Source organism: Hibiscus syriacus, unplaced genomic scaffold (genome assembly GCF_006381635.1).
Source record: "Hibiscus syriacus cultivar Baekdansim isolate YM2019G1 unplaced genomic scaffold, ASM638163v2 tig00110020_pilon, whole genome shotgun sequence".
Taxonomy (NCBI): domain Eukaryota; kingdom Viridiplantae; phylum Streptophyta; class Magnoliopsida; order Malvales; family Malvaceae; genus Hibiscus; species Hibiscus syriacus.
Window position 1 is genome coordinate 221768 of NW_024062568.1, and position 21300 is coordinate 243067.

The following is a 21300-nucleotide window of genomic DNA, read 5'->3' on the forward strand; positions in this document are numbered from 1 at the left end:
AGATCACAATGAATGATTGGTGTTTCACAACGATGGTGTAGATATTCGAGTGCATGAGCAACATCTACGAGCATATTAACTCTCTAGATGAAGTTCAAGTTTCTTACAGTCTCCGGTTCATTCATGGTGATAGACGGGTGCAACCAGTCTGTAGAATCAAAATAGAGTAAAAACTCTAATTGATCGAGAAGAAGAAAAACTCTCTTTAGAATAATCTCACAAAATTACAAAAGGGAAGAACTCTTAAGAAAGCTTTCAAATGCTTATAATTAAGCTTTGATTGTTGGATGATAAAACTCAAATACAAGTAGGGTATTTATAGGTTACAAGAAACAATCTAAACCACTCATTAAAATAATCACTAAATAATCTAAACCATTGAAATTAAAAATATGAGAAAAATACTTAATTTTCACCTAACTAAATTGATGTAAGAAATGTCATCAAAACTAAATTGATGTAAGCAATGACATCAAATTAATTTAGGTGTGAACTTATGTAGGCTAATATTGAATTTTCAACACTCCCCCTCAATGTTAGCCTCCATTATTTAAATCACACCATGCTGATGACGGAAATGTTCAAACTTTTCAACACTCAACCTTTTTGTAAACAAGTCAGCAATTTGCTCATCTGTCTTGATTTGCCTCATCCCAATCTCTTTTTGCAAAACTTTTTCCCTAACAAAGTGGTAATGTATTTCCACATGTTTAGTTCTTGCATGAAAAACAGGATTCTCTACCAGTCGAATTGCCGATTGGTTGTCACAATACAACGGAATTGCATAATCTACTGGTTGATGTAGAATACTCATCAACTGTATCAACCATGTACTCTCTTGAGCTGCCATTGCTGCAACTCGATATTCAGCTTCAGTGGTTGACAATGATACTGTTGGTTGTCTCTTGCTACACCAAGAAATTGTTCCGGATCCAAGCTTAAACACATACCCAGTTGTTGATCTCCTGGTGTCATGATCTCCTGCATAATCAGCATCACAATAACCAACTAACTTCCAGTCTTCACCTTTATTGTACAAAAGACCATAGTCAATTGTACTCTTCACATATCTCAGTATTCGTCGAACTGCTTCCAAATGAGGCTTCTTTGGATTTTACATATACCGACTCATCACACCAACTGCATAAGAAATGTCAGGTCGGGTCAAGGTTAAGTAGATCAGACTACCTATCAATTGTTGATACATTGTTGCATCTTCCAAATCTTTTCCTTCATGTGCACACATTTTGACATTTGGTTCCATTGACGTTGAAATTGACTTGCATTCGAGCATTCCAAACCTCTTCAATAAATCTTTAGCATATTTCTCTTGCATAGAAATATTCCTTCATGTGTGCGATCAACTTCTAGACCAAGGAAGTGCTTAAGTTGTCCAAGTTCCTTCATCTGGAAATGAACTGATAAATTATCCTTCGTCTGAAGAATTTCTGTCTCATCATCACCGGTTATGATTAAGTCATCCACGTAGACTAGCACGATAGCTAGCTTACCTTCATTGACTTTGATGAACAAGCTAGAATCTACAGGTGTTACTGAATAGCCACTTTTCGTTAGAAATTCAACAATCTTACCATACCACGCCCTAGGTGCTTGTTTCAATCCATAGAGTGCTTTTCGCAGCTTACACACAGATTCAGGATTATCTTGACTCTGAAAACCCATCAGTTGGGTCATGTAGATCTCTCGATATAGCTCTTTATGAAGAAAAGCATTCTTCACATCCATCTGCCATAAATTACAGTCTTTGTTGGCTGCAAGTGCATGTATAACTCGTACGGTTGTAAGTTTTTCCACTGGACTAAATGTTTCATCATAGTCTAGTCCATATTGTTGAGAAAAACCACAAGCTACCAATCGTGCCTTGTACCTCTCGATTGACCCATCAGGACCGTGCTTTATCTTGTAAACCCATTTGCAAGATATGTTTCACATATTTTATCTTTGGCACAAGATCCCAAGTTTGATTTTGCTGAAGTGCATCGATCTCTTCTTTCATAGCTGTCATCCACTCAGAACTCTGAGAAGCTTCTTCGAACGTCTCAAGCTCTGTTACTTCTTTAATTATGGCTGCATTGGCATATTTGGAATTTGGCTTTTGTATTCTTATTGACCTTCGGAGTTGAGATTGTGGAATTGATTCTTCTGTTTCACTAGGCCCACATTCTTCGTTTGGTTGTTGATACACGCCAGTTTGCCAAGGATTCCGAGTTACTATTCGTTCGACATCATCGCCATTTGGATCATTTGATTCATCTGAACTTGTTTGGAGTTGAACAACATGCTCCCCCATCTTTTGTTGTAGCTTGTCTCTAAATTCTCTCGAATCTGGCAACACCTCCTTCTCCGAGGACCACCAAGAAGATGCTTTATCAAATACCACATTTCGTGACGTGTAGCATCTTCCACTAATTGGATCACAACATTTCCACCCCTTTCTCTGGCTGTCGTATCCCACAAAGATACATCTAACAACTTTCTTGTCAAATTTTCTCCGTAAATGATCAGGAACAAACACATAACATACACAACCAAATACTCGAAAGTAGCTAACTGTAGGTTTTATATTCCATAGTTTCTCAAAGGGTTAAACAAATCCTAACCTTGGTTGAGGAAGTCTGTTGATCTCAAAGGATGCAGTCCTCATTGCTTCAGCCCAAAACCTTCCATGCACGTTCTTTGCATGTAGTATACTTCGACAAATTTCTGCAAGATGCCAGTTTTTTCTTTCTGCTACACCATTCTATTGTGGCGTGTTGGCACAAGTGTACTGATGACGTATTCGGCACTCCCTTAGGTATTAAGAGAACTTGTTTGATCTATATTCTCCTCCGTTATCTGTGCACAATCAACATATCTTCTTTTCCACTTCTCCTTCAGCTGAGTCTCTGAACTCTTTAAACTTTGAGAATGTGTCAGATTTTTCTTTCATAAATAAAACCCAAACATACCTGGAGAAGTTGTAACATCCTCCATACCGGGTTAGTGATCAAATTGTGAAATTTTAAAATTTAGTGACCAAAGTAGATAAATTGAATAGTTAAAAGATTTAATGGGAATGTTTTGTGTAGGATCGATTAACAAAGAATGAGGAACTAAAGGGGTAAATGAGACTTTTAATAGGGGAAATAATTAAATATTAGATGATAATATTTAAATCCACGTGGAAGGCAAATGGAGAGAACAAAAGTTTCCAGATTTCTCTTTTTCTTCACTTCTTTTTCCCCATCGTGAGACCAAGCTAAAGGTGAGTTTTTATGTTGATCAAATTCTTGATGAAATTAAGATTTCTTATTGATCCTTAGATGATAACTAAGCTTAAGGAAAGCTTAGATTATCTTAAAACCATAAGATGAGAAGTATATGAAGAATTAAAGAAAGGAAGTAAAAAAGTGAAATCTTGGATTAGAGTTCATAATAAGAATTAGAAGTGGGATTTGACTTGTTATAAAGCTAACTAAGAAGTATGAGGTGTTAGAATTCAAATTAGAACATGTTGGAATTTGGGTTAGATTCTTAAATTCTACATGGAATATTGGATTTCTAAGTTTTTGAGATATGAAATGGATAATAATTAGTTTAAGTAAGAGTATGCAAGTTAGGGATATAAAAAGGGGGTGAAATATAAAGTGTAGAGAAGATTATAAAGAGATTTTCATGCTTAAAATGATATTTCTGGGCTATGTGCATCGGTGCACATTCAATGTGCACCGATGCATCAAGGATAAATCCCAGAAATTGTTCAAGGTGTACCGATGCACATGAAGTGCATCGATGCACTCTTTTAAAATACAAACATCAAATGCCATCGATGCATCGATGCATAAGGAGTGCATCAATGCACCCCATTAAATACAAACATCGAATAAGATTTATGCATCGATGCATGGTGTAGTGCATCGATGCATACCTCCATTAAAAGATGAAAATGGCTTTTTTTTAGCCTAAGAAATGATAGTTGAGAATATACTAATTAGTCTATTGATAAGTATCAATGAATTACTATGTAGATATCGAGCCTAAACGAGTTATGGAATAATCGACAAGTAGGATTGATCGAGGGAGAGACAAAGAAATCTAGGTGAGTGCATATACATAGCATGAATATAGTATTATAATCAGTTTTAGACTTATGATAAGTCTAGATTCAATATTTTGATACATAATTACATTCCATATTATGAAACATGATATGAGTTTATACCATATGCATTATGTGACACAAATATACAAGAAAAAGTTATATCAGTTATGTGATAAAGGTATAGAAATGATATGTCTATGTGATAAAGGTATGAAAATAATATGTCTACGTGATACAAATTATGTAAATTGAAAAAACCCATGTTATGTAGAGGAGAACTATAGGTATAGTTGGCATGCCAAGGGTAGAGGGTCTACGCGGGTCTTTCGGGATATATATATATATATATATATATTATTCTTTGGAACATGTGTGAAGTCTTGTGAGACACATACTTGATCCCTAGTATATGTATATGATTCTTAAGGAATGATATGTGGTCCTTATGGACATTATTATATGGCACTATGGTGCAATTCTACACGGCACTCCAATGCAATTCTACGTGGCACTTCGGTGCAATTATACGAGCTGTAGTGACAACATAGTGCACAACCTCACAATATTCACATACCTTAGGTTCTCAATATGATATCATGGGCTAATGAACTTAATAATGTGAACTTATGAATGTGAATTTGATAAATCTATGTGTAAGAAACATGGTTATGGTTATTGCATTGTTTACATACATATTATCATTGTAACCCATCTCATTTTGGCAATTCCTTTATATTTTATTGTTATTATTATATTGCCTCACTAAGTCGATGACTTAGCGTGTGAGTGTTTCACACGTAGGATCCGATAAAGTAGACGATCGAGGTTAAGCAGCTGGACAACATTACTCCTGCAACTATCAGATCAGAAGCAACTTAATCAGTAGACCATTTTGTTATGTAAATGGATGTTGGCATGTAACTAAAGGGTTAAGTTGTATATGCTCTGAGTATTTTGGTAAAAGTGTATTAATATATGTATATTATCGTATTTTCTTAATATAAGTTCAAATGTTGTGATTTTGTAAGAATTGTGTTTTTAAAAAGGTAATGTGACACCTCAGACTAGTATTCAGGTCGGATACGGGTTGGGGGTGTTACATTTAATGGTATCAGATCTATGGTTTAGCCGATTCTAGGCATAAACCAGAGTCTATAGAGTCTTTAAATGGAATACATGTCAACAAATAGTGAGAACTTCTGATCTGGTATAGTATGAGTATGTTGTTTTGCTAATAGAACAATGTGTTTATTTTATTAGATGTCCGGAAATAGTAGCTCCCGAAGTGAAGCGGGGAGAAGATAGGCCTGCTGAAAGCAGTAATTCACCTGCCCTGGCTAGGCAAGGTGAAGGACATACATCTCAGGGAGTGCCAGTACAAGATCAAGACACTTTCTTCAGGACGTTCGATGCTATTCTGATGCGTCTTCAACCTCCTGCCCCACCAACTCAAAGAATGAATGTAGCAAAAGAGTTGATAGGTTTAGGAGCTCTCGAATTTAAGGGAGAAGCAGAGGAAGGTCCAGTTGCGGCGGATCTTTGGCTAAATGATTTGAAAATCATGTTGGATTGTCTCCACTGTTCTGAAGTGGAGAAGTTAGATGGACCTGTCTCGTTGTTGAGGGGTAAAGCGAGGATATGGTGGACGAACATCACCATGAAGATGTCCAGTGACCAGTTGACTTGGTCTTTGTTCTTAGATGAATTTAAAAATAAGTACATTGGAGATGAATTTATTCGACAGATGAAGAATGAGTTTTTAAATTTGAAACAAATGAACCGCTCTGTATATGAGTATGAATGTGAGTTTAACAAGCTGAGTAGGTTTGCATCTGAGCTTGTGCCTATTGAAAAAGAGGCTTGTGAATAGTTTGTGGAGGGCTTACGCCCTAGATTGAAAGAGATGCTGATAGTATTGAATTTGTCCTTGTTTCAAGAGGTGATCAATCGTGCCAAGGCTCTTAAAAGAGCTCAGAATAAGAGATTTGGGGATTTTAGAGTTCAGACATCAAAGAGGACGGGTGCTTCTTCTAGCTCAGCACCACCAAAAAGAGGAAGAGACTCAGTATTTCGATCACAAGCTAGATCAGAATCGGTTGCATCATCTGCTAGGGGAGCAAGTCAGGCAAGACCTAGACAGACGCAGTCAGTGGGATCTGGTGTTGGGAGATATACTTCGAGTCAAGCGAGACAGTGTCAGCACTGTGGGAAAAACCATTCTGGGGCTTATCGGATGGCTGGTGGGACTTGTTTCCGATGCGGATATGCCAAACATTTTATCCGGGATTGTCCATTGATGGTTGGTGAGCCTGCACCATCTGAAAGATTTGGTTTTGCCTCACAAAGAGGATGAGGAAGAGGCAGAGGAAGGAACCCCTCTGAATCATCTGCTCAACCTGAAGTTCGATCAACCACATGGGTGTACAATCTAAAGACAAGTGAAGACCGTGATGACCCTGATATTATAGCAGGTACTTTTCAGCTGTATGATAAATTAGTATTGGTACTGATTGATCCAGGCTCTAATTATTCTTACATTACGTGTAAGTTAGTAAAAGAATTGAGGATTTCCTTAGAAGCTACGAGTAATGAGATTATAGTAACTAATCCTTTAGGCCATAGTGCTCAGGTGAACAAAGTCTGTAAGGGGTGCCCTATAAAGATCCAGGGAATTAATTCCATGCTAATATGATGGAATTACCTTTTGACGAGTTTGAAGTGATTCTGGGAATGGATTGGTTGTTCTGTTTCTATGGAGATGTTAATTGCAGATCGAAAAAGGTAACCCTGAAGAGTCTAGGAGGAACAAAGATAAGTGTGAGTAGCGAAAGGTTTAATCCTTTAGCAAATGTAATATCAGTAATGTCAGTTAAAAAGCTGCTGCTACAAGGATGTCAAGGATTTCTTACAAATGTGATAGATTCAAGAGCTAAAGAAAAAAGATTGAATGAGATTTTAATAGTTCGGGAATTCCCTGATGTTTTCCCGGCTGAATTGCCAGGATTACATCCAGATAGAGAGGTAGAATTTCAAATTGAAGTAATGACAGGAACTGCTCCAATTGCAATGACACCTTATCGGATGGCTCCGAAAGAATTGCAAGAATTAAAGAATCAATTGCAAGAGTTGTTAGAAAAGGGATTTATTTGACCAAGTGTGTCACATTGGGGAGCTCCGTTGTTATTTTTTAAGAAGAATGATGGATCAATGCGTCTCTGTATTGATTATCGACAGATTAATAAGGTGACTATCAAGAATAAGTATCCCCTTCCGCGCATTGATGACTTGTTTGATCAGCTAAAAAGAGCTTCGGTATTTTCGAAGATCGATCTACGTTCGGGTTATCATCAATTGAAGATTCAGGAGAAAGATATTCCGAAGACGGCTTTCAGAACGAGATATGGTCATTATGAATTCATTGTAATGCCCTTCAGAGTAACGAATGCACATGTTGCTTTCATAGATCTTATGAACAGGATTTTTCAGCCCTATTTGGACCAGTTTATTGTTGTCTTTATTGATGACATACTGGGTACTCGAAATCCATTGAAGAGCGAAGAGCACAGCGCACATCTGAGGCTAGTTTTGCAAATTCTCAGGGATAAGAAGCTTTATGTGAAATTGTCCAAATGTGAATTTTAGGTAAACGAAGTAATTTTCTTGGGGCATGTGATCTCGGCAGATGAGATTAGAGTGGACCCTCAGAAGGTTAAAGCTATAATAGACTGGGAAGTTCCCAAGAATGTATCTGAAGTTCGGAGTTTCCTGGGACTTGCCGGTTATTATCGAAGATTTGTTAAGAATTTTTCGATGATAGTACTGCCTTTAACGAAGCTGATGAGAAAGAATGTACCGTTTGTTTGGACTTCTTAATGTCAAGAATGTTTTGAAGCTTTAAAGAGAATTCTGACAGAAACTCCTGTATTTGTTCAACCAGAATCTGACAAGAATTTTTTCGTATATAGTGACGCGTCCCATAATGGGTTGGGGTGTGTATTAATGCAAGAAGGGAATGTGGTAGCGTATGCATCGAGACAGTTGAAACCACATGAAAAGAATTACTCCACCCATGATTTAGAAATGGCTGCAGTGGTGTTCGCCCTCAAGATTTGGCGTCATTATCTGTATGGAGAACAATGTTATTTGTATACAGATCATAAGAGCTTGAAATACCTGATGACTCAAAAAGAGCTTAATTTGAGACAAAGGAGATGGGTGGAGTTTTTGAGAGATTATGATGTGATAATTGACTATCATCCCGGAAAGGCTAACGTGGTAGCAGATGCCTTAAGCAGGAAAACGTTTACAGCCTTACGAGCTATGGATGCAAGATTATCTTTAACTAGAGACGGTGGTCTTTGTGCAGAGTTAAAAATTAAACCAGCATGGTTGGAACGAATAGGAGAATTGCAAAGTAAAGATGAAACGTGTTTGAAAAGAATTGAGCAAGTAAAGAGAAAAGAGATTAAAGACTTTGAGGTTAAGTCAGATGGAAATTTGTATTATAAAGGAAGAATTGTTATACCCGACAATGAAGATTTGAAGAAAGAAATATTGACAGAGGCTCATTGCAGTCCATTAACGATGCACCCGAGTGGAACCAAGATGTATATGGGTTTGAAGGATCGATTTTGGTGGCCAGGGATGAAATGAAGCATCACCGAATTTGTGTCTAAGTGTTTGATATGTCAACAAGTCAAAGCTGAACATCAAGTTCCGTCAGGATTATTGCAACCGCTTTACATTCCTCAATGGAAATGGGAAAATGTTACGATGGATTTTGTTTCGGGGTTACCCTTGACTCCTAACAAAAGAGAATTAATCTGGGTAATTGTTGATCGATTTACTAAGTCAGCGCATTTCCTTCCGGTTAGAACAAATTTCTCTATGGAAAAGTACGTTGAGCTGTATATTAGAGAAATTATTAGATTGCATAGAGTGTCTGTTTCCATAGTCTCTGATCGAGACCCTTGATTCACTTCTAGATTCTGGAAATCTTTGCATGGAGCGTTGGGAACTCGTTTAAACTTTAGTACGGTTTTTCATCCTCAGACTGACAGGCAATCAGAGAGAACTTTTCAGATCTTGGAAGATATGTTGAGAGCATGCGTAATAGAATTCAAAGGATCATGGGAAAAGTATTTACCGCTGGCAGAGTTCGCTTACAACAATAGTTATCAGTCCAGTATAAAGATGGCCCCATACGAGGCATTATATGGGAGGAAATATAGTACTCCATTAAATTGGTATGAACTCAAAGATCGAAGTGTTCTTGGTCCGAATTTAATTCAAGATGTAGAAAAGAAAGTTCGAGAAATTTAGCATAACCTTAAAGTAGCCTCTGATCGGCAAAAGTCCTATTCTAACCTTAAAAGAAAAGAGATTGAATTCGAGGTTGGAGATAAAGTTTTCCTTAAAGTATCCCCCTGGATGAAAATATTACGTTTTGGTCGGAAAGGAAAGTTAAGTCCTAGATTCATTGGGCCATATGAAGTTGTTAAGAGAATAGGACCCGTGGCATATCAGTTATCCTTGCCACCGGAAATGGAGAAGATCCATAACGTCTTCCATGTGTCCATGTTACAAAGATATAAGTCTGATCCCTCTCACATCGTTGCACCAGAACAAGTAGAAGTCCAATCGGATCTGACATATGAAGAAGAGCCAGTGAGAATATTGGATTATGAAGTAAAACAGTTGAGGAATAAAGTTGTTCCATTGGTTAAAGTTCTCTGGAGGAATCACAAAGTAGAAAAAGCCACGTGGGAACGTGAAGAAGATATACGATTTCAATATCCTCATCTGTTCGTGTAATGAAAATTCGAGGATGAATTTTCGTAAGGGAGGGAGATTTGTAACATCCTCCATACCGGGTTAGTGATCAAATTGTGAAATTTTAAAATTTAGTGACCAAAGTAGATAAATTGAATAGTTGAATAGTTGGCATGCCAATGGTAGAGGGTCTACGCGGTCCTTCGGGATATATATATATTCTTTAGAACATGTGTGAAGTCTTGTGAGACACATACTTGATCCCTAGTATATGTATATGATTCTTAAGGAATGGTATATGGTCTTTATGGACATTATTATATGGCACCATGGTGCAATTCTACGTGGCACTCTGGTGCAATTCTACGTGGCACTTCGGTGCAATTATACGAGCTGTGGTGACAACATAGTGCACAACCTCACAATACTCACATACCTTAGGTTCTCAATATGGTATCATGGGCTAATGAACTTAATAATGTGAACTTATGAATGTGAATTTGATAAATCTATGTGTAAGAAACATGGTTATGGTTATTGCATTGTTTACATACATATTATCATTGCAAACCATCTCATTTTGGCAATTCCTTTATATTTTATTGTTATTATTATATTACCTCACTAAGCCGATGACTTAGCGTGTGAGTGTTTCACACGTAGGATCCGATAAAGTAGACGATTGAGGTTAAACAACTGGACAACATTACTCCTGCAACTATCAGATCAGAAGTAACTTAACCAGTAGGTCATTTTGTTATGTAAATGGATGTTGGCATGTAACTAAAGGGTTAAGTTGTGTATGCTCTGAGTATTTTGGTAAAAGTGTATTAATATATGTATATTATCGTATCTTCTTAATATAAGTTCAAATGTTGTGATTTTGTAAGAAAGGTGTTTTAAAAAGGTAATGTGACACCTCAGACTAGTATCTTGGTCAGATACGAGTTGGGGGTGTTACAGAAGTCATCAATGAATGTTACCATGTACCGCATACCACTAATTGACTGTTACTTAACCGGTCCGAACACATCAGTGTGAACCAACTCCAACGGTTCTTTTGATTTAAACTTCGACTCGTCATATGGTAATTGGTGTGCTTTACCATACTGGCATCCCACACAGACTGTGTCTGTTCTCACGTCTAGTTGAGGAAGCCCCTTAAGCATCGACTTCTTCACTATCACACTTAGCTTGGAATAGCTAACGTGACCTAACCGCATGTGCCATAGATCTGATGTCTAATTTTTTCTTGTCCTGTCTACATATGCTGACTCTGCTGACATCACGTAAATTGACTCCAAACGTCGTCCCTTCATTGTTGTTGTTTCTAAGATTTTGACGTCACGATAAACCTTCACGTCTTGGAGACCAAATAAAATGTAATGGCCTGATGATGTTAGTTGAGCCACAGATATCAAATTTTTCTTTATTCCTGGGATATGGTAAACATCTTGAAGTTGCACCTAGTTAGTATTATATCGAGGCGTAACAATCGTCTTACCGATGTGGTTATTGGTAACCTTGAGTTGTCAGCTGTCACCACCACACGACCTCCATTATATTTAGACAGGTTTTGCAACTTCTGTTTGTCACTCGTCATATGATTTGAGCAGTCAACATCTACGTTCCAATCATTCTTGTAGTCAATCCGTTCTGGTGTTGTTACCATGAGAGCTAATTCTTCTTCTTCCATAGTAAATAACGCTTCAGCATCCCAACAATCTTCACTATTCTCCTTCGAACTAGAAGTAGCAATATTACTTTCAACATGCTTTTTCTTGGTCCAATAATATGTTGCCATGTGACCCATCTTCCTGCAGTTGTAACACTTGCCATCAAACTTTCTACTATTACCGCGATTCTTGGATGCCCCCCTGAATGAGGGCCTCAATTTCCTTGGTAATTTTTCACCTTGTCACCATCTTTTTTAGATCCACTGTCAGTATACCGCTGAAAAGTGCCTCTGTTTTTGCTGGTGTAGAGCGCTTCCTTTTCACCCTTCAGCGAGACTCCTCACATTTGCTTGGCCATGACTATTTGACCTGCAAGCAAATTTTTGAACTCAACAAGCGATGGTTGTGTCGGCCATCCTTGTACAGCGGCAACAAACCCTCGATATTCAGGTCTCAAACCATGGACAATTATTCTTTTTATCCTGGCTTCCCCAATAGCAGCTGTCGGATCTAATTCTGAAATTTCGCGGCATATCGACTTCACCTTGTGAAAGTATTGGGCAACTGCCATGTCGCGTTGCACCATTGATAGAAGTTCATTCTCGAGAAGTTACAATTTTGTATCGTTCATCTTCGAAAAGAGTGTAACAAAAATATCCCATGCTTCCTTTGGTATTTTAGCATCCCGGATGTGCTCCAACATATCTTCTTCAATTGTGGTCTTTAAAGCAAACATTGCTTTGCATGCTTTAATTTTCCACTTTCGTAAGATGCCATTGGCATCTTCTGCCGTCGGTTGTGTAACTTCACCACCACCGACAACCTCCCAAAGGTCTTGACCTTGTAAGTATAACTCCATACATGTTGCCCACGTGTTGTAGTATTTGTTGATGAGCTTCTTGATTCCTCCAACTACTTGAAGATCACCCATCTTAATGGCAAGGCTTTGACTACACCGAACAAGTTTGAGTAACAAACGTGTAAATACTAAATTACTCTAAGCACAAAGAAGCTCCTTTGTAATAACCCCGATAATAATCTCAAGAAATCTTTTCTGATGTGGAAGATCAGTTAAAAACTGCAGCCACAGAGCATTCTTGGAATTTCAAGAGACCTTAAAAACCTGGCTCTGATACCAATTGTAGAATCAAAATAGAGTAAAAACTCTAATTGATCGAAAAGAAGAAAAACTCTCTTTAGAATAATCTCACAAAATTGCAAAAAGGGAAGAACTCTTAAGAAAACTTTAAAATGCTTATAATTAAGCTTTGATTGTTGAATGATAAAACTCAAATACAAGTAGGGTATTTATAGGTTACAAGAAATAATCTAAACCACTCATTAAAATAATCACTAAATAATCTAAACCATTGAAATTAAAAACATGAGAAAAATACTTAATTTTCACCTAACTAAATTGATATAACCAATGACATCAAAACTAAATTGATGTAAGCAATGACATCAAATGAATTTAGGTGTGAACTTATTTAGGCTAATATTGAATTTTCAACACAATCCTCCAAGCTTCCATTTTCCATGAACTCATAAATCAAGGCTTTAAAATCATTGCCTTTGTAATCGACCCCCGAAACGGCTGTTAATACCTTGACAAGATTACGATATCGAATGTTCTTCAAGGCCTCACATTCAGTCAAGAAACTCCTCGAAGCTCCACGATTTAGAAGATTAAGCACCTTTACTGCAATAGTTGCTCCACTCTCTTCGAGAATTCCTTTGTATACAGAACCAAAATTCCCTGAACCAACCAAATTATGTGTGGAGAATCCATTAGTAGCCCTTAGGAGGTTTTGGTATGATAACTGTAAAAGTGAATTTTCCGCACAAATTGGTGTTGGATTTTTCTCTTTCTTCTTCCTAAACAACAAGATGAAGAGACAAGTGAAAATCAAAGTCACTCATAAAATCACAATAATAATTGCAACTTTCAATCTGAGGGAAGTCTCTGATGATTTCTTCCGTTCACATCTTGATAAGTGTAACTCAAGAATACCTCCACAAAGCTTATTGTTTCCCTCAACGAACGTGACATTTGCATTCTTAAAGACTCCATTATTTGGTACCACTCCCTCAAATTCATTAAATGAGGGATTTAAATAATTTAATGCCCTAAGGTTCACAAGAAATTCTGGAATCCCACCTGAAAAATTATTGTGAGATATGTCCAATGCCTCGAGGCCTCTCAATGAACTCAAAGATGATGGAATGGACCCTTCAAACAAATTGCCTTCCAAAAACAGCTTTTGTAGACTTACACAGCTACCAAGGATGTTTGGATGAAGACCATATAACTTGTTGTGAGAAAGGTCCAATGAAGCTAGATTTTTTAGTTTTTCTACTTCAACAGGAAGCTCACCAGTTAAATGGTTTGAAGATAAGTAAAATGGTCAAGGATGGGAGCCGAAGGACTTGAGACGGTATTTGTCCACTAAGATTGTTGCCAAAAGATCCAAATATAGCAACATTTAGCACTTGCCTAGACTTGAAGGAATGCTGCCCTGAAGATTGTTAAAATCTAAAACAAGTCTAGTTAGCATTGTTAAATTTCCAATAGAATTTGGAATAACCCCATGGAGAGAATTGGTATTAGAATAAAAAATCTTTAGCTTCTGAAGCCTCCCAATATCAAAGGGAATAGGGCCAGATAGTTGATTTATTGAAGCTGCTAACACTTCCAAATTAATGAGATTTCCAATCCCATCTGAAATTCTTCCCAATATTTTGTTCCCTTCTATTTCTAGTTGTGAAAGGGTTGTAGAAAAATTGGTAATGCATTCGGGAAATACCCCTCTAAAATTATTGAAGCCTATATATAGAATTTCTAGTTTGGTATTGTTGACTAAAGTGCAGAAGAAGTTCAAGTCGCTTTCTCTCCCATGCCCCAAATGGTTTTCGTACAGGGATAACATGGATATTTTATCCAGCTTTTCTAATGAAGGCACATCTCCACTGAATTTGTTATTAGCAAATTGAAGTACATTGAGATTTGAGGCATTGGATATTGAAACAGGGATTTGTCCAGAGATTTGGTTTTCGGCTATGGAAAAGAACTCAACATATGGCATATTGCATTGAGACAGGAGAGATTAAACATTGAGACAGGAATAGTACCAGATATTTCATTTTGGCCTACGACCAAATATGAAAGGTTTTTCAACCGTCCAAGTGCTTCAGGTATAATCCCACTTAACGAGTTTAAACTCAAACCAAGTTTCTCCAAAGATGATATGTTCCTTAATGATGGTGGGATATTGCCTCTCAAACTGTTGTTGTAAAAACTCAAGAATTTCAGGTTTGACAAGAGACCCAACGCAGCAGGTATTTCTCCTGTTAGCCGGTTGCTTCTCATATCAACAATTGTAAGCTTAGAACAAGCTGGTAAATTGGAAGGAATTTTACCATTGATGGAGTTATCAGTGAGGTTTAATGTTTCCAGTCTTCGTAAACGACCAATTTCATGAGGAATCTCACTGTAGAAGCTGTTGCCCGCTAGACTCAACTCCATAAGAAAGCTCAAGTTTCCGATGTACGGTGATAAAGATCCCGAGAATTCGAGGTATTGCAGTTCCAACTTGGTGACTCTCTGATGCTTGCGACTACATGTAACACCACGCCACTGACAGAAGTGAATCGAACTATTCCAAGACTCCATAATCTTGAGCTGATCACCTGTTATCTTGGCCTTAAACTGAAGTAAAGCTTGTTGATCAGTGTCATTTCCTCTAACAACAGGGGTTGTTGTTGCTATATCAAGCGCGTTAAGACACTGCAAGTTGAAGCATGTGAGAAGAATTATAGCTTCAAGGCAAACAAGGAAAAAAGAGATGGAGGCTTTATTTAGCTCTATCGATCTGAAACAATCTCTTAATTGGTGAGATTGATTTGTATTTGAGAGTGTTTGGTTCATCAACAAGAAGTAGAGTTATGGAACTCTGATATTAACATTTTATATGTCCCTTTAATTGGTTCAAGTTTTCCAACAGTCAAAGTCACGTGGCTACGATTTCTATGGTTGATATATTCAACGACACATTAATTTCTTGTACAAGAAAATGAGAGAGGAGACTTCTCAAGTAAACGCCGAGGTAAAGCTGGATTCATGAAGATATCACAATCATGGAGCCTCTATTAAAAACAAATATTCATCAGGAATGGTTCAACACGGTATTTATGACAGAAGTGAATGGAACTATTCCAAGGCTCCATAATCTTGAGCTGATCATCTGTTACCTTGACGTTGAACTGGAGCAAATCTTGTTGATCGGTGTAATTTTTTCTAACAGGGGTTGTTGTTGCTATACCAAGTGAGTTAATACGAAGGATCCAGAAGTGTTTTTGAAGATAGGCACATATTTTAAGATGAACACTATCAGAATGAACAACTAAAACAAAAAAAAATTGGATTTTAGGGTAGAACTATGCCCACCCTAGAGAACACTAGGGAGTGTTAGATTCAAAATTACTAGATTTGAAGATCTTTGAACATTTCAACAACTACTTCAAATGCAAAGAGCACCTATGGAAATATGGAGTAGATCTTGACTTTAAGACTTCATCATATTTGGATTCTGTCAAACTCGAAGAACCATTCATATTGGATGGTATCAAAGAGGCATTACGGTCTTGTGATGACTGAAGGGGAATTTTTGTTGGAAATATAGGTGGTACTCGATAATTTATAACTCATACTATTATTAATACGAACTAAATTCGATACAAACACTAGTTACATTTAGTTTATAAACACAACCCCGATTGATAAGCTATTTCTCGTATTTTTTTTCACTTTCACTCACATGTACAAACTAAACACATATATATAATGTTAGTAAACCGACTAATTGAAGCTGCCACTTTCTTCCCGAAAATTCTTGCTTGCCTTGGTGAAAATTTTCACTTGTTTTGCCGTGATTTAATTTGCAACTTTGTGCCACTAATTTTGCTAAACTACTGCCATTTCATCGCCACCTTATCTCCTGAGCAATTAAGTATTTAATTTACAAGCTGCCAAATCATCTTGCTGCTGTAGTGATGGGGCTTCTCAATGTGATAAATTTCCAAGCTTTGCCGACAATCTAGTTTGATTTTCAACAATTTTGATGAGTCTCGATTTCATATGTATAATGTAGATTTTTTTAATGTTTAAACGAGTCGATCGTAAATTGAGAGTAATCGATTTATGTTTGTTAAAAAAAATGTTGTTCGACTAAATTTATTGTTTGTTAAGTTTGATAAAATTTTATTCGACTTGTGCTTGTTTAAAGAAAATTTGTTGCTCGACTTTATTTATTTTTCGTTCAGATTATCATAATTTTTACATTGTTTTTATAATTATATGTATATTTAGTAAATTAATAATTTAGTATCTTTCTTGTTGTTTAGTATAAAATTAATAAATTAGTACTAATTATTAATTAAGTATATTTTTATTATCTATTAGTAAATTAGTAATTATTAATTATAATTTTTAATAGAATAGTTTTTAAGGTAATTATTAATTTTTTTGAGTTGAATATTACTCAGTTCAACTTGTTAAGATCTTGAGTCGAGTTCGAGTTTAAATCGAATTAATCCGAGTTAAGCGTTGATCGAATTTTGACTTAATCAAGTTCGAAAAATTCACAAACTGCTCAACTCATTAAATATTCCTATCACAGCTAAATCATATGGTAAAATATCAAAAACAACAAAGACAAGACAACACCAAACCTAAAATATAACACCCAAACGAAGCACATCAAAACACATAAAAAATAGAATCGTTATAGCCAAACCCATTCCTATATTAGTCAAGGAAATCACCATGTGCAACACAGAATCAAGCAAAGATCACCAATATAACCAACAGACATAAAGTTGATCACACATCCTCAATAAACCAACAGACAGCACCATCGTCGAAATCATATTTCGGATTAATTTGTATTATAATGACCTTTTGGTTACCAAGTCTTAGACGGAGAAACGGATTCACCACACGCCAAAGAAAAACATCAATAGTCATATAGTCTCATAAGGCTTAAAGGCAACACTGAATCAATAAACACAACTACACAAGTATCACACTCCCAAAGCCACCCTATCAAAATATAACTCATGTCATAAGCACTAATTAAATCGATCTTATGACATATGACATTTGTATTCATAAGAGTCGTAAGATAAATGGAGATCAAATTATGGTATATTTCATATATTAAACAGTCATTTAATTTGTCACACCACAACATGATATCAACATACTACCATTTTCATTCTTAGATTTGATATGTAATTTCCATAGCCATTTCATTAACATGATATAACAAGGCATCGTTAACAATCTCTAAAACATGTGGTTAAAAAACTTTCAGTTGACACCTCCCTTCTCCCTTAGATTATGGGTTCAAGACCATTAAAAACAAAATTCTCATTCTCCCTTCCGTATAAGAATTGTTTAAAAATAAAACATAACAAGGCATCATATATCATAAAAATTATAAGGCATCATATATCATAAAAATTATATAGCTCAGAACCTCAAATTGTAATTTGGGGTGCTATGCTTACCCAAATTCCAAGCTTTAAAGTTTAAACACCTTCCTTTAATGTTCTTAGACTTATTTCTATTTTTCTTTCATGCCTCTACCACCTCTTGAGCTTTAAGAAATTTAGACATACACATTAACAGATTATTCAGGCATCCAATAATTTAAAAAAATTTAAAAAAGGCTTATACATGCATGAACCTATTCTTAAATTAGGGTTTGAGAGAATCATTATAAAGGTTGAAACTAGAATGAATGACGCTAATTGAAGGATAAGTACATAGGATCTCTAGAATAAAGCTTAGGTGACATAAACTTAAAGAACTTGAAGTGTTTTTTACTTTCTCTCACCTGATTTTTTGGAGTGCTCATCAATGGAAAATAAAGCTTAGAAGAAGATGATGGAGAATGGCTTTGTTTTCTCTTCCCAAACCTGTTTGATGAGAAAAATGAGTAAATGGAGTAATTTTTGGGGCTTTTGATACACATGCTTCTGGCTTGACTTCTTATGCTTCGGGTTTTATCAGATTTGGTGGCGTCGTTAATTTTCATATTCTATTTCTTCTCATTTGGAGATGATGAATAATTTTCTATGAGTTTGATCATCTTACACGAGCGTTGGTTATGGTGTAGTCCAAGAATGTCCTGAGAGATCGAAATGTCAGAGGGGAACATCTTGAAAAGCTGGATTGTTAAGGCGCGAGCTGTTCAAAGCGTTGAGAAATGCAAAGACAATCCATGTTCTAAGCGTGGTTGTATTAGCGGTCTCATTTTTTGTCGCTTCGTGGCCGTGGATGCTTGTTGTAAAGGTTAGACAATCTTAAGCGGGAGTGATCTGATTTTTTTAACTGATTGGTGCTTGATTATTTTGTTATGGCTTCTATTTGCAGTCAATGATGGTGCAGAGCTTGTCTCATTTTTGGGAATGTTTTCTTTATTTTTTGTGGTGAGGTCTCTCAATATGATGAATGCTTGGTTGATATGTTGGTTCGTCGAGATTACATCCTCTTCACGGTTAATCTTGTATTAATAAAATTTTATTATCGAGAAAAAAACCAAATTTCCAAAATCAGCATAAAACATTATTTATAATTCCAAAATTTAATAAAATATTAGCTTGACAAATAATCCTTCAATTTTCATAACATTCCACTAAGTCAAGCTTTAGGAAAAATCACCATGTAAAGATTCATATTTCACTTATCTTACACTTTAGTCCTAGAACTTTTTTTTTTTTGCTCTAATTGTTATTGGATTGATATCTTTTCTATTAAAGAATTTTGGCTAATCTCAAATTGTAACAATGATTTAAATGAAACATACTGCAAATATTAATATATTAAAAAAATAATTGGATTAAATTATGTTTATGTTAACAAAGAAACATGACGAAGGGCAAAAAGAAAGAGAGAGAGAGAGAGAATATAATAAGAAAAATATCCAAATAAAACATATCATACACCCTAAACCTAAAAAATGCTCTAGCCTAAAAGAAGTTGTGTTCCCTTTGGGACTCAAAATAGAAAGAGGGTCTAAAATATTCAGGCTGCTCCACTCGGTCGATTAGAGAGCTGAACCTGTGATGGCTTCTTCACTTGTTCTTTAGTTCCATTAAAGTAATAGTAAGCATATAAACCCAGCTGAACTGCCCCGAAGACAGATCCTAGCCCATTGGAAACCAGGATGAAGATGTCAAACTGGAGAAGGCCATAAATGGTCCAACAGATGCCATTAGACAAGCCCGCAAGTGAGAGCCAAAAAGGCATGTACTCCACACTCTTTGTATCGTAAACCTTTTTCCATATGGCCAAAGGTGCAGCGTACATGATAATGTTGAAAATATCTGCTGTTATTCCCACGAATAAAACTCTATGGTTGTGCAACCACAGCATTGCCACCGTCACAAGGATTACTGTCAAAACTGCTTCACAGAGGAGGATACACCCAACACGAACCTACACAATTTATACATACACAATTTAAGTTACCATAGGTATTCATTAAATATTATATAACAAATAAGGTGTCTGATTCATATGAACGTACCCTTTTCTTGCGATCATTAGCATAAACGACGTAGACAGTTAAGTAGAGAAGTTCAATGACAAGGCCGACGCTATTGATGGTTAACACTAATATATTGTCTTTTTTAACAATGGGGAGACCATAGAACACCCAGATTACGCAGTTCATCACTGTGCACAAGTAGGGATATGGCTGAAACTCCTCCACTGCCTTCTTCTTATGTATTTGGTAAAACGTTGGCCTATTAATTCACAACTGTTAGCTTAAATTTCAATTTCAATAGAAAATACGTATAATGCTTGAAAAGGAATAAAGAGAAAGAGAGAGTGCTTACAGTGGCGAGAGGAAGAGACCGAAAGAGATGACATTCCCGATAATGCCGACGATATTGTGAGCAAGTCCCATCTTGAAACCTTTATCAAGCTGTAACTAAGGAGGGAAGAGAGCACAATCAAAAGCAGAAATTGTGAGGGATGATTGCCTGATTCCTAAGATTTCAAAGTTATATATAAAGTTTAAGCAAAGAGAGAGACCAGGATATTTAGTTGGAGTAGAAATCTTGATCTAAATAAATTTAATATTAAAAATTATAAAATATCAAATAAGTAGAAGAATTGTATGGAATTTAGAACTATTTTTGAAAGCAATAACTGTGTTTATTAGGAGCTGAAACTATTTATCCAATTGTATTACAAAACAAATAAAATGTCATACGTAAATTACAACGCCCAGACAATGATTTAAATAATTAAAAGAGAAGTTTTGGAAGATAAGAGTGTTGATTGTTTTAGATAATTATGCAATGAAAAGTGGATTATCATAGAATCTCATTTTCCAACAAGGAAAGCATACTTATAATGACAACAAGAACTCTACATGGTTGTCTACAGCTGTTATAGCAGCAGCCTAACTCTTACCCAAGTGAAATACCAATTAAGTAGTTTTAATCAATAAGTTAGGGCTCGTGATACAACGAGACGTCGAACTGGCCACATATATATTTTGAACTATATTACATGTTATGCAAAACTAGTTTATACAAGTCAACGATGTTTAGAGCATGTGATTAAAAGGTTTGACTTCACACCTCATCTCTTCCCTAGGTTGTGAGTTCAATATTTATTAAGACTAAAATTCTCATTCCCCTCTCCTAAGTAGGAATTGTTCCAACTATATA

At 36.2% G+C, this 21300-nt stretch overlaps 2 protein-coding genes across 2 annotated transcripts; both read right to left on the reverse strand.

The window, feature by feature from the left end:
* Positions 1–83: 83 nt before the first annotated feature.
* On the reverse strand, positions 84–18587 carry LOC120213366 (probable LRR receptor-like serine/threonine-protein kinase At3g47570). The gene is made up of 5 exons (XM_039211544.1): positions 18450–18587; positions 14683–15337; positions 13928–14069; positions 13070–13428; positions 84–148 (listed from the first exon to the last, which is right to left on the reverse strand). Exons 1-5 carry the CDS (start codon positions 18585–18587, stop codon positions 84–86), a joined length of 1359 nt encoding a protein of 452 aa, XP_039067475.1.
* A 1052-nt stretch (positions 18588–19639) lies between these two features.
* Positions 19640–20560, reverse strand: LOC120213367 (bidirectional sugar transporter SWEET6b-like). Its single transcript, XM_039211545.1, has 3 exons — positions 20458–20560; positions 20145–20364; positions 19640–20053 (listed from the first exon to the last, which is right to left on the reverse strand). Exons 1-3 carry the CDS (start codon positions 20526–20528, stop codon positions 19640–19642), a joined length of 705 nt encoding a protein of 234 aa, XP_039067476.1. The 5' UTR covers positions 20529–20560.
* Between the last annotated feature and the right edge of the window lie 740 nt (positions 20561–21300).

Excerpts from the sequence above, each read along its gene's own strand:
- LOC120213367 (XM_039211545.1), bottom strand. The coding sequence starts at position 20,528 with ATGGGACTTGCTCACAATATCGTCGGCATTATCGGGAATGTCATCTCT. Across the intron at positions 20,365-20,457 it reads GGTCTCTTCCTCTCGCCACT|GCCAACGTTTTACCAAATAC; the intron begins GTAAGCACTCTC and ends GTGAATTAATAG. Across the intron at positions 20,054-20,144 it reads CTAATGATCGCAAGAAAAGG|GTTCGTGTTGGGTGTATCCT; the intron begins GTACGTTCATAT and ends TAAATTGTGTAG.
- LOC120213366 (XM_039211544.1), bottom strand. The coding sequence starts at position 18,587 with ATGTGTATCAAAAGCCCCAAAAATTACTCCATTTACTCATTTTTCTCA. Across the intron at positions 15,338-18,449 it reads TGAGCACTCCAAAAAATCAG|TGTCTTAACGCGCTTGATAT; the intron begins GTGAGAGAAAGT and ends TTCAACTTGCAG. Across the intron at positions 14,070-14,682 it reads AGGCCAAAATGAAATATCTG|GGCAGCATTCCTTCAAGTCT; the intron begins GTACTATTCCTG and ends AACAATCTTCAG.